At 31.7% G+C, this 25,625-nt stretch overlaps 13 protein-coding genes across 13 annotated transcripts; 6 read left to right on the top strand and 7 right to left on the bottom strand. All coding sequences in view use genetic code 12, as the record gives it.

Annotated features, from left to right (window-relative positions):
* Nucleotides 1-585: 585 nt before the first annotated feature.
* UBA1 (E1 ubiquitin-activating protein) lies at nucleotides 586-4,094 on the top strand. Its single transcript, XM_064907660.1, has one exon. The coding sequence runs from the start codon at nucleotides 1,008-1,010 to the stop codon at nucleotides 4,059-4,061; it is 3,054 nt and encodes a 1,017-aa protein (XP_064765076.1). The 5' UTR covers nucleotides 586-1,007; the 3' UTR covers nucleotides 4,062-4,094.
* A 32-nt stretch (nucleotides 4,095-4,126) lies between these two features.
* HST6 (ATP-binding cassette alpha-factor transporter) lies at nucleotides 4,127-7,762 on the bottom strand (the record flags this gene model as incomplete). Its single annotated transcript, XM_064907368.1, has 1 exon — nucleotides 4,127-7,762. The coding sequence occupies one exon, from the start codon at nucleotides 7,760-7,762 to the stop codon at nucleotides 4,127-4,129; it is 3,636 nt and encodes a 1,211-aa protein (XP_064765077.1).
* Nucleotides 7,763-8,234: 472 nt separating this feature from the next.
* DFJ63DRAFT_310885 (uncharacterized protein) lies at nucleotides 8,235-9,461 on the bottom strand (the record flags this gene model as incomplete). Its single annotated transcript, XM_064905661.1, has 1 exon — nucleotides 8,235-9,461. One exon carries the CDS (start codon nucleotides 9,459-9,461, stop codon nucleotides 8,235-8,237), a length of 1,227 nt encoding a protein of 408 aa, XP_064765078.1.
* A 157-nt stretch (nucleotides 9,462-9,618) lies between these two features.
* On the top strand, nucleotides 9,619-10,503 carry DFJ63DRAFT_333213 (uncharacterized protein; the record flags this gene model as incomplete). Its single annotated transcript, XM_064907819.1, has 1 exon — nucleotides 9,619-10,503. The coding sequence occupies one exon, from the start codon at nucleotides 9,619-9,621 to the stop codon at nucleotides 10,501-10,503; it is 885 nt and encodes a 294-aa protein (XP_064765079.1).
* A 103-nt stretch (nucleotides 10,504-10,606) lies between these two features.
* On the bottom strand, nucleotides 10,607-11,158 carry DFJ63DRAFT_310887 (uncharacterized protein; the record flags this gene model as incomplete). Its single annotated transcript, XM_064905662.1, has 1 exon — nucleotides 10,607-11,158. One exon carries the CDS (start codon nucleotides 11,156-11,158, stop codon nucleotides 10,607-10,609), a length of 552 nt encoding a protein of 183 aa, XP_064765080.1.
* Nucleotides 11,159-11,250: 92 nt separating this feature from the next.
* Nucleotides 11,251-12,391, bottom strand: DFJ63DRAFT_33125 (TFIIH complex subunit). Its single transcript, XM_064907659.1, has one exon. The coding sequence runs from the start codon at nucleotides 12,291-12,293 to the stop codon at nucleotides 11,343-11,345; it is 951 nt and encodes a 316-aa protein (XP_064765081.1). The 5' UTR covers nucleotides 12,294-12,391; the 3' UTR covers nucleotides 11,251-11,342.
* DFJ63DRAFT_316985 (uncharacterized protein) lies at nucleotides 12,094-13,794 on the top strand (the record flags this gene model as incomplete). The annotated part of the gene is made up of 1 exon (XM_064906753.1): nucleotides 12,094-13,794. Exon 1 carries the CDS (start codon nucleotides 12,490-12,492, stop codon nucleotides 13,789-13,791), a length of 1,302 nt encoding a protein of 433 aa, XP_064765082.1. The 5' UTR covers nucleotides 12,094-12,489.
* A 57-nt stretch (nucleotides 13,795-13,851) lies between these two features.
* DFJ63DRAFT_310890 (N-acetylglucosaminylphosphatidylinositol deacetylase) lies at nucleotides 13,852-14,805 on the bottom strand (the record flags this gene model as incomplete). The annotated part of the gene is made up of 1 exon (XM_064905663.1): nucleotides 13,852-14,805. One exon carries the CDS (start codon nucleotides 14,803-14,805, stop codon nucleotides 13,852-13,854), a length of 954 nt encoding a protein of 317 aa, XP_064765083.1.
* Nucleotides 14,806-15,146: 341 nt separating this feature from the next.
* DFJ63DRAFT_310891 (uncharacterized protein) lies at nucleotides 15,147-16,133 on the bottom strand (the record flags this gene model as incomplete). The annotated part of the gene is made up of 1 exon (XM_064905664.1): nucleotides 15,147-16,133. One exon carries the CDS (start codon nucleotides 16,131-16,133, stop codon nucleotides 15,147-15,149), a length of 987 nt encoding a protein of 328 aa, XP_064765084.1.
* A 279-nt stretch (nucleotides 16,134-16,412) lies between these two features.
* Nucleotides 16,413-19,469, bottom strand: CAT8 (DNA-binding transcription factor; the record flags this gene model as incomplete). Its single annotated transcript, XM_064907369.1, has 1 exon — nucleotides 16,413-19,469. One exon carries the CDS (start codon nucleotides 19,467-19,469, stop codon nucleotides 16,413-16,415), a length of 3,057 nt encoding a protein of 1,018 aa, XP_064765085.1.
* A 287-nt stretch (nucleotides 19,470-19,756) lies between these two features.
* On the top strand, nucleotides 19,757-20,830 carry NTG1 (bifunctional N-glycosylase/AP lyase; the record flags this gene model as incomplete). The annotated part of the gene is made up of 1 exon (XM_064904640.1): nucleotides 19,757-20,830. One exon carries the CDS (start codon nucleotides 19,757-19,759, stop codon nucleotides 20,828-20,830), a length of 1,074 nt encoding a protein of 357 aa, XP_064765086.1.
* A 219-nt stretch (nucleotides 20,831-21,049) lies between these two features.
* Nucleotides 21,050-22,629, top strand: DFJ63DRAFT_33120 (glucose-repressible alcohol dehydrogenase transcriptional effector). Its single transcript, XM_064907657.1, has one exon. The coding sequence runs from the start codon at nucleotides 21,270-21,272 to the stop codon at nucleotides 22,422-22,424; it is 1,155 nt and encodes a 384-aa protein (XP_064765087.1). The 5' UTR covers nucleotides 21,050-21,269; the 3' UTR covers nucleotides 22,425-22,629.
* CCR4 (CCR4-NOT core exoribonuclease subunit) lies at nucleotides 22,630-25,479 on the top strand. The gene has a single exon (XM_064907661.1). It carries the CDS (start codon nucleotides 22,835-22,837, stop codon nucleotides 25,214-25,216), a length of 2,382 nt encoding a protein of 793 aa, XP_064765088.1. The 5' UTR covers nucleotides 22,630-22,834; the 3' UTR covers nucleotides 25,217-25,479.
* Nucleotides 25,480-25,625: the final 146 nt, after the last annotated feature.

Below are 25,625 nucleotides of genomic sequence, written 5' to 3' on the forward strand. Positions count from 1 at the left end.
TTTTTTTTTGTGTGTAATAACTCCCGTAATCATTTCTTTGGCTGTGTTAAAGTTCCCAGAAAATTAAAGTTTTTTTATTTTTGTATTTTTTTTTTATTTTATTTTCGAATGAAACAAAAAAATAACATAAGTACCATACTAAAAAATAAATTTATTATTTGAGGATTCAAAATAATATTTGCCTAGTTTCTAAAAAATTACAGGTTAGAAACAGGTGTACAACCCCCATATCCATTGACATCTCGCTACTATTATTTTTGTAAAATCATATATATTGGCTTTGCAAATTACTAAAGAAGATAAACCCTTAACAGAAGATAATTCTAGAAACTTTCTTAAATAATAATAATAATAATAGAACGTATCATGATGGTGTTGATTTGTCTATTTGTAACTCTCATTTAATGTATTTTTTTTTTTTCATTCATTCATTCATTCATTCTCTTTCCCTTTCCCTTTCTCACCTTACCTGCTGCTACATAAATCTGCAGACTACACGCAATATGTTAAATAACATTGTTGCTAAAGTTTCCAATATTAGTACATTATAAACCTTTAGTATGAAATGTTGCATTCACTCTAAATTTTTTCTCTTTTTGGACTCTGAGTTCTCTTTTTTAGCTTCGCCCTTCAAAAATTGGCTTTGCCAGCAAACTAATATGGCCGCGAAAACTGGTCTCCACTTTATTTACTACTTTTGGTAATCTTCATTTGACTTTACTCCCACTTTTACATGCATCCTATTATAGCTTGAACAAGCATATCCAGAATAGGTATAGTCAGAATTTCATTAAACCTCAATTTTAATTGCTTTCAAGATAGAGAGTTAACCTTTTGGTCACGTGAATAACACACCTGCATATAACCCAGAGGTGGCAATTTTGAGTTTCTCATCCAGAAATTTGTAATTCAAAATGAATCGTAATCTCTATTGTTCATATATATAATTTGTCATAACTATATATATAATTACATCATTTGATTGACCATAATAAGAATTAATCAAGATGGCTGAAAGTATGCAAGTTGACACTCCTGAAATTGATGAAGGATTGTACTCCAGACAATTGTATGTCTTGGGTAAAGAAGCCATGCTTAAAATGCAAAACGCCAATGTGTTAATAATCGGTTTAAAAGGGTTAGGTATTGAAATCGCCAAAAACGTTGCCCTTGCTGGGGTTAAATCATTGGCTTTATATGATCCAGAACCAGTTGAAATACAAGATTTATCAAGTCAATTCTTCTTAGAAAGTAGTGATGTTGGTAAACCAAGAGCTGAAGTTTCTGCTCCAAGATTAGGAGAATTAAATCAATACGTTCCAATTAATGTCCTTTCCGATTTAAATATAGAAACTTTAGCTGAATTCAAATGTATCGTGTCTACAAACATAAGCTTGGAAGAACAAGTTAGAATTAACACTTTTACTCATCAACACAATATTGGATATATTAATGCTGATGTTAGAGGTTTATTCGGTCAATTATTTGTTGATTTCGGTGAAAAATTTACTGTCATTGATCAAACCGGTGAAGAACCTCATACTGGTATTGTTTCCGATATCGAAGCTGATGGAACTGTTACTATGCTTGATGATAATAGACATGGATTAGAAGATGGTGATTTTGTTAAATTTGCTGAAGTTGATGGAATGCCAAAATTAAATGATGGAAATCCTCATAAGATTGAAGTTTTAGGCCCATACGCCTTTAAGATTAAAATTGATGAAAGTTATGGTAAATATCTTAGAAGTGGAGTCTACACTCAAGTTAAAGTTCCAAAAGATTTGAAATTTGAACCATTAGTTAAACAATTGGCTAACCCAGAATACGTGATTTCTGATTTCGGTAAATTCGATAGACCTGCTCAATTACATATTGGATTTCAAGCCTTACATGCTTTCAAGACAAGACACAATCAATTACCAAGATCGTTCCATGAAGAAGATGCAAATGAATTTTTCAGATTGGCCGAAGAAGTTGCATCTCAATATCCAACTGTTTTAGGCGAAGAAAAATTAAATGAAAAAATAATCAAAGAATTATCATATCAAGCTAGAGGTGATATCCCAGGTATTTCTGCCTTCTATGGTGGTTTAATCGCCCAAGAAGTTTTAAAGAATTGTTCGTCAAAATTCGGTCCAGTTAAACAATGGTTATATTTTGATTCATTAGAATCATTACCTCCTGCTGATAAATATCCAAGAAATGCTGAAGTCACTAAACCTCTTGGTACCAGATATGATGGACAAATCGCAGTCTTTGGTAAACAATTCCATGAAGATCTTTCAAATGTTAAAGTATTTTTAGTTGGTTCAGGAGCCATTGGATGTGAAATGTTAAAAAATTGGGCTATGATGGGTCTTGGTTCAGGTCCAAATGGTAAAATTATTGTAACTGATAATGATTCCATTGAAAAGTCAAATTTAAATCGTCAATTTTTATTCAGACCAAAAGATGTTGGAAGTAATAAATCTGAAGTTGCCGCTAGAGCAGTCCAACATATGAATCCTGATTTAATTGGTAAAATTGAATCTAAACTTGATAAAGTGGGTGCTGAAACCGAAGATATATTTAACGATGCTTTTTGGAGACAATTAGACTTTGTCACCAATGCATTAGATAATGTCGATGCTAGAACATATGTTGATCGTCGTTGTATCTTTTATAAAAAGGCATTATTGGAATCAGGAACTTTAGGTACCAAAGGTAACACCCAAGTCATCATCCCAAACTTGACTGAATCATATTCATCTTCACAAGATCCTCCAGAAAAATCTATTCCATTATGTACGTTAAGATCATTCCCAAATAAAATTGATCATACAATTGCTTGGGCCAAGTCTTTATTCCAAGGTTATTTTGCTGATTCTCCAGAAACCGTTAATTTATACTTAAGTCAACCAAATTACGTGGAACAAACATTAAAGCAAAGTCCAGATGTTAAAGGTACTATTGAAAATATTGCAGCTTATTTAAACAAACGTCCTTACTCCTTTGATGACTGTATCAAGTGGGCAAGACAAGAATTTGAAAATAAATTTAGTCATGAAATATTACAATTGTTATATAATTTCCCTAAAGATGCCAAGACCTCACAAGGTGCACCATTTTGGTCAGGTCCAAAAAGAGCTCCAGAAGCTTTAGTATTTGATATTAATAATACTGATCATTTCAATTTCATCTCAGGTGGTGCTCATTTATTAGCTTATATCTATGGATTAAAAGCACCTGAATATAGTTTTGAAGACTATAAGAAGACTTTAGATTCCACTCACATTGCCCCTTTCACTCCAAAATCAGGTGTAACTATTGCTGCTACTGATGCTGAAGCTGAAGAACAAGCTAATAATCTTTCTGGATCAGGTGATACTGAAGAAGTCAATAAGATTGCTGCTACTTTACCTGAACCAAGCACTTTAGCTGGTTATAGATTAATTCCAGTTGAATTTGAAAAGGATGATGATACCAACCACCATATTGAGTTCATAACAGCTGCTTCTAATTGTAGAGCTTTGAATTATTCCATCGAACCTGCTGATGCTTCCAAGACTAAATTTATTGCTGGTAAGATTATTCCAGCCATTGCTACTACAACTGCATTAGTGACTGGGTTAGTTTGTTTGGAATTATATAAGGTTGCTGCAAAGAATGATGATATAGAACAATATAAGAATGGTTTCATTAACTTGGCATTACCTTTCATTGGTTTCTCGGAACCAATTAAATCTGCTCAAGGTAAATATAATGATAAGACTTTTGATCAAATTTGGGATAGATTTGAATTGGAAGGTGATATTACATTACAAGAGTTACTTACTCATTTTGAAGAAAAGGAAGGCTTAGAAATTAGTATGTTATCATATGGTGTTTCCTTATTATATGCCTCATTTTATCCACCAAAGAAAGTTAAGGAAAGATTAGGTCTTAAATTAACTGATTTGATTAAACAAGTGAGTAAAAAAGATATACCAGAACATGTTAACTACTTGATTTTCGAAATTTGTGCTGATGATAAAACTGGTGAAGATGTTGAAATACCTTACATTTGTGTTAAATTATAATTTATTTATACATATATATCTAATAAAGAAGTAGAAGTTGATTTTAGCTAAATGATACGATTTTGTTAATTTATTCCATTGGTAATTTTGTACAATTCTCCCCTTTTACTGTAAAGTTCGTCATAATGACCTTGCTCTACTATTCTTCCTTGTTGTAATACCACCAATCTAGAAAATTTCATCATATCAACATCATGGGAAATCAATAAAATAGTGTATTTACCCATAAGTTTTTCCTGAATCAATTCAGCTATCATTTTCTTATTTTCTGGATCCAAGTTTGAAGTACATTCATCCAATATCAAAATTTTAGGATTCCTCACAAGGGCTCTAGCTATAGCTAATCTTTGCAACTGCCCACCTGACATTAAAGCATTCATACCTTCCCCAATTTTCGTGTTCAAACCTTCAGGTAAGGAGACAACTAAGGAATACATATTGGAAATCTTGAACAGTTCATAGATATCATCATCTGAAACTTGCATTTGAGGATTTAATCCATATAGTAAGTTTTCACGAATGGTACCTTCAAAGAATCTAGGAAATTGTGGAACTACACTAATAGCTTCTCTCAACCAGTCAATATCCAATTTCTTAAGATCGAAATTGGAAACAAAGATATCACCGTTATAACCACCATATAGCCTTGTTAATAATGAAGTAACAGTTGATTTACCACTTCCAGATCCACCTAATATGGACACCGTTTCGTTCTTGTGAATTTCAAAAGATATGTTCTTCAACACATTCACTCCAGAACCATAAGAGAAATTCACATTTTTGAACAGTATAACTGGCTCTCTTAATCTTACAGGTTTAATCTCACCACCAATTTCAACTTGTGAAGGTTGTAATTCTAACAATTTGATAATAAAGGTACCAGCCCTTTGACCTCTGGCAATTTCAGGAATTTGATTAAGTAAACCAGCTGCATTAGTCATGGTCAACGTTAACACAGTAACCACTTCTAACAACTGATCTCTTGTGTACTCAAGATTTCCTACTAGAACCATACCATAATATAAGATAACACCCGTAGCTATAGCATTACAGAGCTCAGAAAGAGCAAGACCAAATGCAGTATGTGCAGCTCTTATAACAGAAATTGAATTGACTTCGAAAATTCTAATTTCATACTCTTCCTTAAAATAAGTGTATAAGTTTAACAGAATGATAGATTTTATGCAACTGACAGTTTCATGATTGTGATTTTCCAACTTTGCAATACTGGATTTATATTTATGTTCAGAAGATTGTAAGAACATACCATATACTCTGGTTATAATCAAAATCAATGGAACAAATGAAAGACCTACTAATGAAAGCTTCCATCCTATAACTGTAGACCATATGATACCAACTAACAACATCACAATTAAATTAATAGCGACAGATATAAATTCAGTTACTAAAGCTCTTAAATCACGGGTGTCATTCATTAAAAGAGCAGTTATTTCTGCTGGTTTTGTCTTCTCATTATTGTTAAAATAACTCATATCTTGTTCATTGATTCTTGTGAAACACAACTTCCTAAGACTGATAATCCATTTTTCACCAGCAATAGAAAGAATGTATTGGGAAAGATAATGGACTATACCAGTAGCGATGGCTACACCAATAACAATACAGGACCATTTTATCAAAGCAGAATTAACATGTTCAACACCAATAGCAGTGTTCATCATATTATTTAATAGCTGCGAAAAACAATATGAGAATACAGGACCTGCTCCACCAGCAAGAACAGAGAAGATCAAACCAATAACTATAAGATCCTTTCTATCCATAGTATTCTTACAATACTTCAAAATGGCCAAAACACCCATAACTTCATCTTCCTCCTTTTTCTCTTTATCATCTTTTGTGGTTTGTTGTTTTTCAAGATCTTTCAAAATAACTGGATTTAATTTATAATCATACACTGATTCTCTATTAGCCCTTTTAATCGCCTTTTCTGAAATGGTAGCAACTATAGGATCGACTTTTTCTTCATTATATACAAAATTTTCCATCGTATAGAAAGGACCTTGTTGTTTAACTATACCATCTTCCATTAACACTGTATAATCAGTTGGTTCTATTTGACTGAGTTCATGAGTAATTATAATGGTAGTTTTTCCTCTTCTCCATTTTTTGATTCTGGAAAATAACAAATCTCTGTTTTTATTATCAAGAGCACTGAAAGCTTCATCAAGGATAAGAATTGGTGTATCTCTTATCTTAGCTCTCGCAATAGCTAATCTTTGTTGTTGACCACCTGATAAAGTTGATTGATTTATCTTGGTATTTAACCCATCATCTAAGCCATCAATTACCTCATCCAATAAAGAAAACTTACAAGCGTCATCAATAAGAAGATCTGGAACATCATGTAAAGAATCAAACCTGTTATAAACCGCCAAAGCAATATTATCTTTTAACGATTGTTTAAAAATTACCGAGTTTTGAAGAACAAGTGTAATATTGTTACTCAACCATTTTTGACTAACTGTTGAAATATCAAATCCATCCACCTTAATTCTTCCTGATGTTGGAGAATACAATTTCATTAATAAATGAGTTACTGTTGATTTACCTGAACCTGATTGACCAATAATAAAATTTAACTCATTTGGCATTAATTTGAAACTTGTCCCCTTTAATACATTTTCTGGTCTACTAGCATATTGAAATACAACATTTTGAAATTGAATATCACCATAACATCTTTGAGGATAAAGTTGAGGGGATTTATCGACATTATCCTTTGTATCAAGAAACTTATCAATTTTACCAGCTGCTGCATGGGCTTTATTTAAAGTAGCTAAAATACCCCCAAGATCTGAAATAGAAGCACCAAGCATTAAACAAGAACTGAAACAAGTAAACACTTGATTAATCTCAAGTTTTCCGAGTCTAATCATAGAATTTCCGAACCAAAATCCTTGAACAAACATCAACAAAGATAATGAACGTAATAATGCTCCATTTGCTGCAATGGCATTGGAAACTTTAAAGAATGCTTTTGCAGAATTATCAACTAATTTATTAAATTTAACAATTTCGACGTATTTCCCATTAAATAATCTCACCACAGTTCCATAAACTAAAGTCCAATCTAAGATTTTTGAAGCTTTAGCGGTTATTTCATTTTCAACTTCTTGATTCATGTAAGTTAACTTACCAAAAAACCAACCAACTACAGCCATGATTGGAGTACTAGCCATAATAACCAATGTTAAAGACCAAGAATGGTAAAAAGAAGTGATAAGTAAAGCAATAATTGAAGCAATGGTTTGGATTAATAAACCTATAATTTCAGAAGTTCCTGATCTTAATTCTTCCACACAACGATTAACTTGGGATACTTCACCCATAAGGTTTGCTTTAGTATCAAACCACTCCACTTTCCTATCAAATACTTGAGCATATAATGCATTTCTGGCTCTTGTTTGTTGTTTCTCGCCAAATTTCATCCAAAAGAAGACCCCTAAAAATGTAAATACCATCTTACCAGCACCAATAATCATAATAGCACCACACAATAATCTAACTTGACTAATGAATTCTCCAAGGGTTGCAATATCGCCTAAAAAGTAGTCACTTAACTTACTAAAGATATTACCATACATAACAGTTTGTAACGGAGTTGCAACAGCTGATGCTGCCATTAATGAACTGGCAAAAATCATATAAGGTATATCAGATCTTTTAACAAACATGAACACATTTTTCTTTGCTGACTCTTCGGTATCCTTATCTGATCCTGAACTTGAATCTGTTTGTTCTTTCTTGCTTCCATGAACAGATCCTGAAGAATATGATTCTTCTTCGAATTTATCATTTTGATTATTATCACTGAATGGGTCGGATAAGTCTGATTCTGGAGTAAACGGATTTCTCAACTGTGACATTATATAGTCTTAGTAAGAAGTCTCTACTACATCTTTAAACATTGGATAGTTTAAAAAGGTCCATAATAGCATGATTATATAGGTTTTAAAATTGAATCATCCTTGATGTAATATATGTCTTTTTGATACATTTCGCAATGATAATTTTTGTATCGAAAAACTTTCCTAATTAGGACATGACAATGCAACAAATTACTATTACATGAAAAAAATATATATGATTAACTAATATGACGTTTATACAATAAAGAATATTACCTAAGATCAGCCAAGTGTCATCTTAACTGGAGTATCTATTTATATGTGACGGTGATTCCAACTTGAACGAGTTTCTCTTGGCAGATGCTTGATCATTGTAAGATGAACCATTTCTATATTCAAGTAACAACATTTCTTGCTCCTTGAGTCGAAGTTCCAAAAGTTGAATTTTCTTATCATTATCATCAGGGGACTGATTTTGGTCTTTAACATGGGACGCACTTCTATAAGTACCAAACGCAACGTTGGTTATTATTAAACTTCCAAATAATAATAAGGTTATCACAAATAATGATTTCCAACTCAACGGCTTAACAAATCCATTAATTATATCAGCGAAAGTTTCGGCAGTTAATTTTGATTTCCCTATTAATTGAGGATCTCTATTCATACACTTGCTCCATTCTGTACAGTATGGCTCCAAAGCAGGAACTCGTTTATTGCCATCCTCAATTGAACATTTATTGCTGTAATACTCTCTAGAACATAACGAAATTTCTTCTATCGCATCTGAGATATAAATGGATAATTTCTGATTGATATCTTCCTTGATAGTGGTGATGAATATATATATGAGGTATAATACAATTGATATCAATAAAAGATTAACCAATAATTGTAAATATAAAGATAGCACATATGGAATATTTGCATCAGTCATTAATCGATTAACAAGTTTATTACTGTTTCCATTGTTGGTGAGTTGACTCTTATCCATTACTTCTTTAGTCAAATCTAAACTTAATTGATCTTCAGTTTCTTCATTCTCATCATCAAGAGAATCATGATATACGTTATGCTTTTGTTTTATGTTTCTTAAATAGCTAGAATTATCATCAGCCCCATCCTCAAAATAATCAGTTCTATAAGATAATATCTCTTTGGTAGGGGAAAATATCACTCTAGCCCCTTTTACTGGATTGTATCCACGTTTACCTCTTGCTAGTTTTAACTCGGGATGTCTATCAAGTAAGGAATCCAGTAGTGATGTATCAATTCCTTCTTGAATACCATTACTAGGACTACTCTTTAGGATTGAATGTAAATTGGGTTGATTAGATACTGATGGAGTCGATTGCTGTCGTATTTCTTCATTATAATCTACTTGGATATAAGTTGGATCGATGGGAGAGTTTTCACCATCAATAAATGTTTTGGGAGTTGAATTCAGCCTTATTCCATCCTTTGTGATTGGAGACACTGGCTTTTCTAAGATAGAAAACCCAAATGACGAGGAATCATCTACCATGTCATATAATTATCAATTCCACAATGGATTCTATTCGTGATACTTTAGATGTCGTTAACGATTGTATACCCAACACATTTTTGTATTTGCGACACCAAAAAAATATTTAGCGGTTCAAATTATTTATAATTGATGTTACGGTACTTCAGAGGCTATAATGAATAATCAAAATTTAAAGAGTAAACTTCAACAATTCCGATACAATGACGATGTTGTACTGCCAAAGAAAAGCATCTCTAACCAAATATCCAAAGTAACCAAAGTTCACACTGTTAAAAAGAAGTTGAAGAGTGTTAAACCCCAGAATGAGATTGCAACGCGCTCCAGTTCATCACAATCATATCCTGATTTGCAGCCTTCATTAACTAAAGATCAAATATTATTGTTTGTAGGCTATAATCCTGGAGTTGAATCATCAGTACGACAACATCATTATGCCCACTTCACCAATTCCTTCTGGAAGTTGTTTAATGAATCTCAATTATTTATTAAGGTTGTTAATAGAATTGAGCCTGATTATATCGATAAGAACATCAAAGAAGATGAATTGTTAAAGGATATTATGAAGGATGGAAAGTCTTCATTGAAACCTCATCATGACTTTGATATCATCAAATATAAGATTGGATTTACTGATTTGGTTTTACGATGTACAAAAACTGCACAAGAGTTATCTTTACAAGAGAAGCTTGATAATATACCGCGATTAATTGATGAATTCAATTATAGTAATACAAGTTATATTATATTGATTGGGAAGGGAATATGGGAAATGTTTATCAAGTATATGACTAATGAATTAAATATTAAGAAATTCAAGTTAACCAAGTTGAATTTTACCTGGGGTGAACAAGAAATCAATCAAGGTGAAAGATTGATTGAAGAAGTTAGAATGTATAATATAATATTGAAGAACTTGAAGGCCAAGATCGACAATAAACAAGTTAAAATATTTGTATTCCCTAATACATCAGGATTAGTGACAAGTTTGAAGCATCATGAGAAATTGGCGTTATGGAATGATTTAGTGAGTGTGATATAAGTTATTTATTTACAAGAACAATGATGGTTTTCGTATATAGCGTGATAATAGACAATTATGACTTGATTCGTTTAATATGTACAATGGATCTATAATTATCTCTCTATCTCCATATCTTCCAAAACACTTTATCTAAATCTTGATCGAATTTCTTATGAGTTTGATCATTTATTTCATTCCCTAATTGACCGAAATTTTCAGTGAACATTTTATCTATAATATATCTGATTTGGTTACACTGTTTTATACTTATACATTCATCATAATGTAACTTCTTGAATGCGTTCTTTTGAACCTCTAGACATTTAGTAGTGGCAGCAATTTCTTTTGAACATGGAGTATCAAAACTAGTATAATTCCAATTTTTGAAACACTCTAATATTTGCAGATTTACTTCAGAACAATTTATGGAGCACGCTTTCTTTGCCTTTTCTGTTTGTTTGTATTTGTAGAATTCATCATCATATGGTCGTTTCAAATCATCTTCTCTTTTTAGAACTTCATTTACTCTCTTCTGATGTGGTGATATTTCGAATATGGATTGATGATTTGGTTCAGGATTTACTTCATTGAAAAACTGTTTTAAATTATCAGGTAATTCTTTAGTTAACTCTGAAGCATCTTTTCCACCAGATGATGATGTGAATGGCCACATTGTGATATTGAAATAGTTATTAACTGTACTATAACCTTCTATATTTGCTATATAGTTATATATACATTTAATATAGATTGGAAAATCTTTTTGGTGCCTGCACGATCGAAATATGAAAGAAGAACAAAAAAAAACGTATTATACATATATAAAAGCTATAAAAATAGATGCAAAAATTAAATGATTAAGAACTTCTTTCAAGAATACCTTCAAATAGTCGACCTATCTCTAACTCTAATAAGTGTAATAGTCTCTTAGATTCTTGTTTGGTTGACGTAGAAGTAGATTGATTTTCATATAAATTAGTTAATTTCAACCTTACTTGATCAACTTTATATATAATTAGGATTCTTAATCTTGATATTATAGGAATTAATCTCACCAATTGAGTTGAATTCATCTTCTGATTCCTCAGATTTATATCAGTATAACCATCCATCAATAATGAAATTTGTAAATCTAATTTCTGAAAGAATATAAAGAATTGAATTAATCTATTATTATCAAATCGTTGAATTATGCTATCAATATGTTCATCAAATAACGTATGATAATGATTGAGGTAATCTTCAACATCCCCAAGTATTTTAATATAGTATTCACCTTGACCAAATAATGGATTTTTCTTTTCAATGGGTGTGAAAATCAAATTAACTATAGTTAGCAATTCATCCAATAATTCTTGTAAGGTATACACCTCTGATGTATCTGAGATATGTTTAATGAACTTTCTTTGAATCTTTAATAGATTCTCATCAATATAATTGATTAATTTACTTTGTTGTTGTTCTGTTAAGAAAATTGGTTCAACTTCTTTTAACAGGGTTTGTAATAATTCATAAGCTTCATCGAATGGTAAGGTGATTTGAATCATTTCTTTTAAATCAATTTCTTCGAGACTAACTTCGGAGTCGACGGAATCAATATTCATTAAGCTGTCGCTTAATCTATTGGTTAACTTAGATAATGCTTGAATTGGTGGATCAGTCACCACTATATCATCTTTGTCATCATCATCATCTTCATCATCATCTAAGTCTATATCTGCCAATAGACTATCCGGTAAACGACCTGGTGGAAGTTCATGTACTTCTTCATTAGGACCTGGATGTATCGGTGTTGGAGGAATTGACATTTCTACTGTGAATTCATCTATCTACTTCTATTTGAATACTTATAAATTCAAAGTTTAATATTTCTAAAATCTGGAGATAGAAAAATGCCAAAACATCCATGCCACTTCTTTAATTATTTTGTAAATATCGAAACCGAAAAATTTAAATACTGTTAAACCATTATACCATTATTATACTGATTCAACCAGCATTAGTATGTCGAAGCAATATCTTGTAATAGATAATGGGTCGTATAATATAAAGGCTGGATTCAATACAGGAGAAAATAGTGATATACGTCCTATAAAAGTTCAAAACGCTATCACAAAAACCAAAGATGGGTTAGTTCATATAGGAAATGAATATTTAAAACATTCAAATAACTTATCAGGTATTCAATTTAAACGACCTTATGAACAGGGACATTTAGTATCATGGGAGAATGAAAAACCAATATGGGATTATACATTCGATCAATTAATCACCGCAAATGCTGGTACCAGCAACAAATCACATAAAAAGAAACTGCATCATAATAAAGATCAAGAATTTGATCCTTCCATTACTCATCTAACATTAACAGAATCTCCGTTTCAATTACCTCAACTATCCTCTAATACTGATCAGATAGTGTTTGAGGAATATGGTTTCAATGAGTATTATAGATGTATCCCAGCATCATTGGTCCCTTTCGTTCCATTCAAAGATAATAATAAATCCAGCAATAACGATTTTGTATTGGTGATAGATTCTGGATTCAATTCCACTTGGATTGTACCGATGATTTATCAAACTATTTATTGGGAAGGAGTACGAAAATTACCAATCGGAGGGAAATTATTAAATGGATTATTAAAAGAATTGATTTCATTCCGACATTATGATATTAGTGACGATCCAATCTTAGTTAATTATATTAAAGAACAAACGTTTGTTTTAACGGATGATTTTTCAAAAGCATTACGAGATAAACAAAAACTTCAATGTGAATTTGTATTACCAGATTTTAAAACTACTACAACTGGGTTTGTGAAGACTAAAAATACTAAGATAACACCTGATACTCAATTATTGAAATTAACTGATGAAAGATTCACTATTCCTGAAGCATATTATCATCCTGAGATTTTATTTGATAATAATGAGATCATTTCAAATGCAGTTCTTCAAAGTGCTCCATTAAAGAATCTTACTGATTTAGTAGTTGAATCTATAATGGCATGTCCCGAAATCACTAGACCTTTATTACTGGCTAATATTAGTGTAGTGGGTGGATCAGTTAATTTAAAGAATTTTGAGCATAGATTATTATCAGAACTTAGAAGAGAATTGCCTCTGAATTGGTTTGTAAGAATAAGAGAAGATAAAGGATTTGAAAAAGATGAAATGAGTTGGTTAGGTGGAATAAATCTTACTAATAATGATGTATTAGATAATATTAGTGTATCAAAACAAGAATATTTCGAGCATGGAGCAAATTGGTGTCAGAAACAATTTGGATTTAAAAATTTATCATAGACTGTTTTAATTATGTATTATATTTGTGTGTATATATATAGAGAGAATGTAATTTTAAAATTAAATTAATTGAATTAAATGATTATAAGTCAAATAACGACTTAAAATTAACCAACCGTATCTGAACCAAACCATTTGACTGAAATGACCATAAGCCATGGCCGCATAACTAACACTTAACATGTTTAAATCAGAATAAAACTTGATAGATGAACTAGTTAATTCTTTTTTATTAAAGAAACTAACATTTATATTAACATTAATTTTTAAAATATTATTAATCAAAAGTTTTGATAAATGATCCACAAATAACTCAACATTGTTTAATAATGTGAAACTATACTTTTCCCAAAAGTTTAATGATTTCAATACGAATAATTTATGTTTGATAGGTAATGATGATTTATCTTTATTTGAATAATAAGAATTGAAGAAATTGATGGTTCCGTAGTATAATGAAATATGATTTGGATGGTTTGAAACTCCATTTTCATCAAAAGTAATGAATACTTTTGGTTGAGTATTATTGTTAAAATCAACGTTTTCATATAAAGCTTGCTTTATTAAATCTGAATCCCATTCAATGTTTATACCATCTTTAAAATCATCTTGAAGTACGATAACATTATCTTGAGGAACACCCAATATTCTAGCTGATTCAACTAATTCATGGGATCGTATCTTACCCATTGATTCATCAACTGAATCGCCATTAGAGAAACATATTAATTTGACATTATTGTTATATTTAACCTTGGAGATTTCAATCAAGGAGGGGGAAAAGAACATCACTTCATCGTCAGGATGTCCAATGATAAAGTAAACTGAACTATTTTGAATCGGCAATGGTACTGGAGATGTAATTGAGTTGTAGGGATAATCTGATCTGGTATATTTATTAGTTTGAATTTCAATATTAGTATATTTCAGTAACGCTTGGGGTATTACTGTGGAAAGGATAATCCACGTCACGAAAGACCAAATAACTATTTGAAATGGTAATCTTAATAACATATCTGCTATATCACCACCATCTAACTAGAGTCGTATAAGAAGAATCAAAGGAATAAAATTGTTGAATTTCCAGTTTTATTTGTGGCTGCTACAATTGATCTTGAATTGTGAAATTTTCAATTTTTTGGTGCTGTTATTTATTATTATGATGTATCACCAAATTTGAAACAGTGTTGAGAAATCCTCACTAACAAATGTTGGGGTTGGGGGAAATCATCATTTTTTTTTACAGCACAAAGTTTTAGCCCCTGGTTATTTCACTTTCATGGTAACATCGATGTTACAATGGTCAATCAATCAACTTATGGGGGTTATGTATTGAGTAATGTATCTAAATAAGTCTACTTTTTGGTCATAAAGGTATATCCAGTGTTCCACACGAGATCAATCTTGGTGGTATTTCTATCCCACCCAAATTCCTTTTCTAAATTACTGACATATGTTTCTAATATGTTAGTTGGATCTCCAGTGGTATCTTTAAAGGTATGATAGGCACTGTATGTGGTAAGATAATCAACAAATCCACTGAGAGGTATATCCATTTTCTTTAAATCAAGATCAACTTCATCATTAGGAACAGTTTTACCTGTTTCAAAATCTGGTATGAATGTATTGATTTTAACATCATCATATAATTCAGTAGGAATACTCTTATTAACTTCTTCACAATAATCTTTAAGAATGTTTCTACCTGGATTTTCCCAATGTGGTCCCATTGAACTGGGATCATTATACACGAAATTATGATATAACTCTTTTGATCTTTTTAAGATTTCTAATTTTTCATCTTTAGTGATAGATTTCCCATTTTCAACTCTGAAATCAATAATGACAGGATCAATGTAAAAGAAATAACTTAATGTACCTCCCTTTTTTAATAATTTATAACAATTTTTGAAATAGGCATCATAATCTTTAAACCAATGAATACATTGGGCAGCAGTTATCAAATCAACTGATTCATCTGGTATCTCTCTTGCTCCACCAGATTCAGTATAAAGGAAATCTTCCACCGCACCAGCTCTAAATTTAATTCTTGGATGATCTTCAATCCCTAATTCTTTGCATCTTGAATCAATCAATGAATCAGCCGTCTTGATCATCAGTGGAGATAAATCAAGACCAAATACTTCCTTAGTAGTATTCAATAATGGATAAGTTGCCACCCCTGTACCACATCCAAGATCAATGGCCTTATCTAACGGAATCTTGGCACTATCTCCCTTAGTGACATATTCAACTAAAACCTTATAAAATGACAGAGGATAATGAGGACGAAATGAATTATAATTCAAAGTCTTGAAATTAATCTTGGAAAAAGTTGTCATATTGTTTAATTGTCTATTGATAGTATCTTTAGCTGGTGATGTCAAACAATTACCCTGAATAGCCAGTAGAAGAAAGGGATTTGATTGCTTATTTATAGCATTTAATTTGCTGAAACAGCCCACGGAGCGGACTTTTTTCTCCATTGTATCTTCCCCAGTTTTTTTTATTTTTCAGTTGCAAAATAAAAATTCGGCTCCGAATCTCGAATAAATATTTAAACATATATTTTTACAATATTTCAAGGTCTACATACATATATACACGTTCGTAAGTTTAAATCATTGCCATTGGTTGTTGTTGTTCATTCCGAATAACGAAATCCCTCTAATTTCAGGGTGGGGTATTTCACTTGCATCTCCATTGTTATTACTATTATTATTATTATTATTATTCATTCTAATTTCATTATCATTATCATTATTTTCAAGATCATTCATATCTAAGAATGGTACAAGACCGAGGGAACCATCAGCTGCAAAGTCATTCATTAATAATTTGTTAACATTAACTTTAAATGGATCAAATTCCAAGATATGTTCTAATCCTTCAGGGTCATCGATTCCACTATAGTCATTACTACCAAATTCAAAATCGTTACTTGAAGTAGAAGTAATTCTATTCAAACTTGAAGACATTGACAATTCATTGGTTTGTTGTAATAATTGTAACTCGTCATTAGCAGTAAACTCATTGGCAAGTCTGGAAGTTGGTGCTCTGCTTCTGACATCAATTCCATATGGGTCTCTTGGTACGGCAACTTTGGTAATTGGATGATTGGCTGCAACTTTCTTCTTCACGAATTTATTCTTGGATAAATTAAGTCCCAAAATACTCAAGATTGATAATTCAAGTATCTTTGCTGTAGATCTACTTAATCTACCTGGAATATTCAAATTACTCTCTTCAATCAAATCCTTTATTGTATCTAAAAGTAATTGTTTCAGATTTTGAAATAATGGACCACCTTTAAGATAATCTAAACTACCTTTAGCCACTAAAAGGGCAAACCTAGCTTGTTGTCTAGGTATATTGATAGGTATAGGTAATAAATATGGATTGGTAGTATCATTAACATACTTTAACACTTCAAGAATTTGAATTGATGATTGTTGCACCATACTAATACTAGACACAATAGTTGCAACATCACCTTCTCCTTTAAGCAACAGTTCTTTCTTGGATAAACCCACATTGTGATGGTTACCATATTTCGATAATATTGGTAAATATATTAAAATCCTAGCATGATAGTAAAGGAACATTAAGGTTAATTGTTGTTTGTTATATTGTGTGGCTTGATCCTTAAGTGAAAGACCATTAACATCAATCTCAAATTTTAAATCTGTTGGCAAATCCCTTCTCCAACAATCAAGAATTCTATCTCTACTTAAAGCTTTACTGTATGTTTCAGGATTATCATATCTGGAGAAAATTGAATCTAAGACAGTTCCCAAGACTTTACAGTATGTCATCATACTCAAGGCATATTTTGATACTTTTCCAACAATTAATAATTTAGTATTGTTGACAATTAAGATATTTACATTATCATCATCATCATCATCATTTTTACCTGCGAATGGCATAGCACATTCAATTTCAAAATCTTTGAAAAGTCTCGGTACACCCAAGTTAAATGAAGAATAAACATCAAGACAGTACACACACCAGAATAAAATACGTCTTTCAGCTTGTTTCATGTTTTGAAGTTTTAAATCATTAACATCACTTGATAATCCTAACACTGCAGCTGGACATCTGTGTAATCTTAATTGTTGAGCCATACTGATAACTCTACCACGTAAATCATAACATGTATTTATATCACCCACTACTAAACAATATTGTAATGCAAGGGTAAGGATTTGAAGTGATTGAATTGAACAATGTTTGGTGATAATACAGTTGGGTTTAATGAACTCATGGATTAAATAATCATAATACTTCAAATATTGAACATATCGATCATCATTATCACTTATGTGGGAATGTTTGTTTGATAATAAACTTAAACTTAATACTAAAATCATAAGAGCTCCAAATTTTTCAATCAGATCGAATGAACAGGCTGGTTCTCTAGAATTAACATAAATACCCGTTTCTAATATTTCCACCAATTCCATATAATTCTTCAAAAATCCTTCCTTCTCAATCACAGGAAGTGAATTACCCCAATCTTGGAAATATACAGTGATGAATTGATCTAAATCGATTCTGGAATTTGGTAAGTTTAATAAATTAAGAATAAAATTGAGGGCATCCGCTTCATTTAATTTTGGAACATCGTTGTTTATAAGAGTTCTCTCTAGATCTTGCTTGATATTTAGTGATATATCGGTTGGACTTCTTTCAAATGATATTTCTTTTAATGATGCAATAGAATTTGCGGTTAATATAGCTGGCTTTGAGTCATATCCATAAGCTTCACACACTCTGGCTAATAAGGTAGGAATAAATAATGTTTCTTCTGTACTTCTAGGAATCGAAATAGCAACCAATGAAGTAAGCATCAGTTGTTTGCTATTTGCATTCTCTAACTTTTGTTGTTGTTGTTGGAATATTTTATTTTTTTGCATTTGAGCAATAGCTGTAGCGGCTGCAAAAGCTCCAGGAGCAGGACTTACTTCCCTATTATATCTCCTTTGATTGTTCCCTCCAGGATAATCAAAATCAGATGAGAATAAACTTTCCCTATCGTCATCATTTTCTTCGTCATCACTTAAATTGATTGAACTGGCAATCGATATAGGAGCATCAATACCTTCATAAAGCGAACCTGCTATTGAAACGGGTCTCTCGTGGACAGCATGAGGGTTGGAACATCCGCAGGGGCACCCATCATGGTGATGATGGAAATCTTCACTGCTTTCACTTTCAAGTATACTAAGATTCGATTTAGTTACTTCATCAAATAACTCATCTTTAGTATCGGTATCTGGTTGATTATCACTTCCACTTATACCTGAATTAAGCATTCCAATCTGTTCATCACGTATATCCAATATACCGAGAAGTTTCTTATTTTCAGCTTCTAATTGTCGTACTCTTTCCTCTAAGGTTTCTGTATAACCTTTAGGAAAAGCTCTTCTAGATAACTTATCAGATACAATACATTCAAGACCCACAGACAGACAACCATAACAGGGATTTTTACCATCACACTTTGTTTTCTTAGCTCTACATCTATCACATGCTTGAGCAACTCTTTCATTTACTGAACCTGGAGCCTTTATCGTTTTTGTATTGGTAGTTCGTGATTTTGCTTTGGACTTTGATTTTGATTTTGATGATTTAGGTTGATTTGAAATCAAATCAGGTTGGAACTCCGACTTCATAAACCCGTTGGGTATTATTTCATCAGCCATACTTTTGCGATATGCTCCGTGTTTGTTTGATATACTTAACACTTAACTATATCTTGTTGAATAGATTGCAATCTGATATGATAATCTAAATTTTTTGTGTGAGTCAAATCCCACTCCACATTCCGATTGACCTCTAAAAAGCTTTTTTTTCTTGATTATGGTTTGACTCATAAAATTTTCAATTTCCTGCACACGATTAATGATCTAATATGTTTAATGATAATGCATATGATCAAAGATTGTTTATTAATACATCGATGAAACGAACCAAGAGATGTATAGATGCAGTGAAATCTGTGAGTTCTAAAGCTACAGTTGAACCACCACTTAGAAAAGTCAAACTTGAGTTTCCCCAAATTGATGTTAAACTCGAAGAAGAGGTGAATCAAAGTTTAACGAGTATCAAACAAGAGGAAGATGAATATAGAAAAATAGATCATATAAAGGTAGAAATAGAAAATAAAATAGTGAGTCCTAATGTGTTTCCGTATGTCGACAAGGAGCACGAAACAATAGGTCCTAACAATTGGTCTCAAATATATAATGATATAGTCAACATGAGAAAATTATTCATGGCACCAGTGGATACTCAAGGTTGTGAAAGAATGCCAAATACGATTAATCCAAATATCAAAGAAAGAAATCCTCGAACTTATCGATTTCAGTTGTTGATATCGTTGATGTTATCATCTCAAACCAAAGATGAAGTGAATTACGATGCTATGATGAAGTTACACCATGGAATGATGGAACTTGGCCATAAAGAAGGCTTAACATTAGAGGCGATTAAGGCATTATCGGAAGCAGAAATTGATACGTATATTAACAAAGTTGGCTTTCATAATCGTAAATCTGTTTATATAAAGAAGACGTGTGAAATGTTGGAGGCTCAGTTCAATGGTGACATTCCAAAAACTATAGAGGAGATAGTACAATTTCCAGGGGTCGGTCCCAAAATGGGATATCTATTATTACAAAATGGATGGAATATTAATAGTGGTATAGGAGTAGATGTTCACCTTCATAGACTAGCTCAAATGTGGGGATGGGTACCTAAAAACTCCAAGAGTCCGGAACATACGAGATTAGAATTAGAGAAATGGTTACCAGAAAAGTATTGGGCTGACATAAATCCATTAACGGTGGGATTTGGACAAGTTATATGTCCATCTGTTGCAAGTAATTGTGATATTTGTAGTCTCGCTACAAAAGGTCTTTGTAAGTCACTGAATAAGAAATTATTAAAGTTTCCGTTATCAGATGAAAGAAAGGCTAAACTTATGAAAAGCAGAGCGGACTTATCCGAGTTGATGGAATATCTTGAAGCATAGTTAACGCAGTACATTCTATAGATTTAATATTTAAACCTTAATAATAATAGAATTAACGTAAATGGTTTGATTTTACTGCGAAAATAGAACTATAATAAGGAAGAGAAGGGAAGGAGGAGCGCCAAACCCCGGGAAGTAAGGTTTAATAATTTATGAATGATATCATAGATACCGAATAGTCCTTTTAGATTATAAATAAATTACGCGTTCATATCGTATTTACGATGAAATAAGTGCCGTAACTTAAATGGCTATTTTCAGTTAAAAATAAAATCAGTTCCTTATAAGCGGAGAGGAAAATGCGGAGTGAGTTTTGCTTCACTAAAACCACGCAGTATCATCACATAGAGAATGACACGATTATTGAAATACATATACCATTTCTAACAAAGCTTGTCATTAGTATATATATAGATCGTTTGAGCTGTTGGTTCAAGATATGTACAACCATGTTTCTCCCAATCGACTATTATCATCAAAAGTGTTGAAAGTTAATCATTTAAACAGATATTATTGGAGTAGTAGTGCTTGTATGCGCAAATATACGAAAATGGAATTCAGAGAATGGATTGAATCAAAATCAGCAAAGACTAATATAGATGAAGAAATAACCATTCTGTCCTTCAATTTGCTTAATCGACATTATGCTTTCAAGAATCTATTTGGCTATGTTGCTCCTAGTTTTCTAGCTTGGCATTATAGATTCCCATTGCTAAATAAAACCATCAATCAACTTAAATGTGATATAATGTGTTTCCAGGAAATGGAATGTTCAATTTATAAAAAACATTGGAAGATGATGCTCAAAGGTTATGATAGTTATTTTGTCAGAAAACCACCAGCTGATTATTGGGGTGATAAACCTCCTGATTTTATGGATGGGGTAAGCATATTTGTTAATAGTAAAAGATTTGAAGTTCAAGATAAATTAGAATTGCATTTTGGTGAATTAGCTTCTCAAGGTAAATGTCAACTTACAGATGATTTATGTAAAAGACTTTTATCTAGAAACACAGTGGCTCTTATCTTAAAGTTACATGATAAGCATACGAATAAAACCATCTATGTTGCAAATACTCACTTGTATTGGTCACCAAAGTTTAATGACGTTAAGGTATTACAAACAAAGTTATTATTGAATGCATTAACTGATTTCATTGACGTCAAAGATCCTCATATCATCATTGCAGGAGATTTCAATTCCAATTCCAATTCCAGTGTTTATAGATTGTTGGATTCAAATAATAACAAAACTCATAAAATCAATGTTAAAGAATGTCCTGAATTTTCAGCCTACAATTATGGTACTGACAACCAATTCGTGAATGAAGATAATGAAATTAATAATCCCCTTCTATTAACTAGTTCATACAATACTTTGATCAAACCTAATGATCTAAAGTTTACTTGTCATACCAAAGAATTCTCTGATTACATAGATCACATATTTATTAGTCCTAACAACTTCAAAGTTTCTGGAGTCCTAGGCAATGTCAATGAGTCATATCTTGATACCAATCTGGTTATTGGATTCCCTGATAAGCATTTCCCATCTGATCATATTCCTCTAGTATGTAGTCTATACTATACATAATAATAATAATAATAATAATAATAAACACCTAAATATTTGAGAGAGGTCGTGCGAAAGTGTACAAAATTTTGTTGACCAGGAAAAAAAAAGTTTCCAACTAAAGATTTGATGGTATTATCAATTGTAAAGACAACCCCCTACAAATCCAAGTTAAACGTTCAATTTTCAAAGTCGTCAAGTTTATTAGGTTAAAGTAGAGAAGTATTACTTAAGTGATCTAGATCATATTGCTTCTTTTTGATTGTCTGCTTTGAATATAAGAAAAGTATCGAAGATATATCAAGCAGAACAAAGCGCAATTTGATTTAGAAATTGAAAGGCAAGAGATCATTCTTGAAATTACTTATTACGTGCTGTCAACATTATATTTTATGACGTTCGCTTAGAGAACAAGACCATCCTGCAATATTATGAACGTAAACTCAAAGTTTCAACTGGGCCCGCTACAAGGTCAACAACAAATATTATTGCAACAAATTCAAGGGCAATCTCAACCCCAACAACCACAAGTAAATGGTGGTCAATTCAATCAACCAAATGAATCTTATAATGATATAAACCCCAATATCTACAATAATAATTATCAAAGAGGTCAACCACCACAATTACAACAACAATTCTTCCCTCAATATCCTCAAAATCAACAACAAAATCAACCTCAATTGCCATATCAACAAAATCCTCAACAACAACAAGGGCAATTGCAACCACAACAGTATCAACAACAACAAATCCCCCGCCCACCTCATTTACAACAACCTCAACAACAGCAATTCTATAATCAACAAGCTGTGATTCAGCAACAACAACAAGTTCAACAAGTGCAACAAGTTCAACAACAACAAGTTCAGCAACAAGTCCAACAACAACAACAAGTACAACCACCACCACCTCCACCACCACATTTACAAAAGATTATAAATGTAGACAATCCAAGCACTCCATATTGGCAACAACAACTACAATTAGCTCAATTATCAAGAAATGCTACTATACCTCATTATTACGCTAGACATTACGCATCAAATTCAAGAAAGCTCAAGAATCCTTATACTGAAACAAAGCCAACCACCTTAGTCGATGCTACTAGAAATTCTGTTGAAGAGTTGGAGAAAACATTAAAACCTGTTAATACTGGTTCTAGTACTCCAACCACTAACGCCGCTCTATTGTATAATAAAAAAGTTACCCAAGCTCAAGATGATGACCATCTCCAAGAAGAACAAAGAATGAGAATAAAAACTCAAGGATTACAATTATGGTGTCAATTAGATTTAAGTGGTCAAGGTCTTGTACATTTATCTCCAAAGTTATTTCATTATGACTTTCTTGAATCATTATATCTTAATAATAATAAATTAACTGAAATTCCACCTATTGTCAAAAAGTTAAAGAATTTAAGAATATTAGATTTATCATATAATAAAATTAATCAAGTTCCACCTGAATTAGGATTATGTTATAATTTAAGATTTCTTTATTTGTTTGATAATAATATTGAAACTTTACCAAATGAATTTGGTAACTTGATTGAGTTACAATTTTTAGGTATAGAAGGAAATCCTATAGATCCTATATTTGCCAATTTAATAGCTGAAAAGGGAAGCAAAGAATTTATAAAATATTTAAGAGATCTTAAAACTCAAATTGCACCTCAACCAAGACCTTGGCTTTTATTGGAAGATGATGGCGAAATAATAGATCCCGCAACTAATCCAGAAGCATATGCCAATGAAACTGAGTCTCCTGATTCATTCACTATGTTATCATATAATACTTTATGTCAACATTATGCTACTACAAAGATGTATAAATATACTCCATCTTGGGCATTAGATTGGGAATATAGAAGAAATCTTTTGAAGGAGGATATTTTGAAATTTGATTGTGATATTGTTTGTATGCAAGAAGTAGAAACCAAAACATTTTACGATTTCTGGACTCCATTATTACAAGAAAGAGGTTATAAAGGTATATTTTTCAATAAGACAAGATCAAAAACTATGAGTGAAGCTGATTCAAAGAAGGTTGATGGTTGTGCCACGTTTTATAAAGCCAATAAGTTCAACCTTCTTCAAAAACAAAATTTTGAATACAGTTCAACTTGTATGGGATCAGATAAATATAAGAAGACCAAAGATATATTCAACAGATTTATGAGTAGAGATAACATTGCATTAATTTCATTTTTACAACATAATGAAACTGGGGAAAAAATTCTTGTGGTGAATACTCATTTACATTGGGATCCTGCTCTTAATGATGTTAAAACTCTTCAAGTGGGTATTTTGGTTGAAGAGCTTCAAGGTATATTAAAGAAATTTCATCATGCTAATTCTTACGATGATATTAAAAATAGTTCATTAATTATTAGTGGTGATTTCAATTCTATGGTTGATAGTGCTGTTTATCAATTATTATCAACAGGTTCGGTATTAAAGCATAAAGATTTAGAAGGTAGAGATTATGGTAACTTTACAGTCGATGGATTCCGTAATAATTTCAAAATGAGATCGGCATATGATAGTATTGGTGAATTACCATTCACAAATTATACCCCAGCTTTCATAGCTGTTATTGAGTATATCTGGTATTCAACGTCAACTTTGAGAGTTAAAGGTTTATTAGGTAAAGTGGATGAAGAATTTGCTAGTCATTACATTGGATTTCCTAATGCATTTTTCCCATCTGATCATATTCCACTTGTAACAAAATTCCAAATTAAAAGTGGAGGAGCTAAGAAACCTGATTTCAAACCTGATTTCAAAACTGGTCCATCAAGAAAGACTTAGATTTGTTATGTTTCCCCTAAACTACCTATGTATATTATTCAATGTTTTTGTAAAATATTTTGTAATGTGATATTCCATGTCGCTACTGTTTGTGTATATTGTTGAAGTTTTGTTTACATTTTATTTTCACACTGTTTTGCTCGTTCCATTTTTATATTTTATTTAGCTTTTTATATTCATAATTTACAATTTCGATAAACTATTTGATTGTAGTTGTTTAATTTCATCTTTGTGAATTGACATGAACTGCGCCTGGGTAAATGGTGATACAAACAAAATCTAACTCCACACTACATTTGCCACGTATATGTTTAAGATTGTGATGATGGTTCCTTATACCTGAAATATGCAATGCCGCCTTTACTGATTAAAGATCTCACTATTTACGCTGCTCATGACGATGACTGTC

Source organism: Scheffersomyces coipomensis (assembly GCF_036884675.1).
Source record: "Scheffersomyces coipomensis strain NRRL Y-17651 chromosome Unknown DFJ63scaffold_1, whole genome shotgun sequence".
In the NCBI taxonomy this organism is placed as follows: Eukaryota; Fungi; Ascomycota; class Pichiomycetes; order Serinales; family Debaryomycetaceae; genus Scheffersomyces; species Scheffersomyces coipomensis.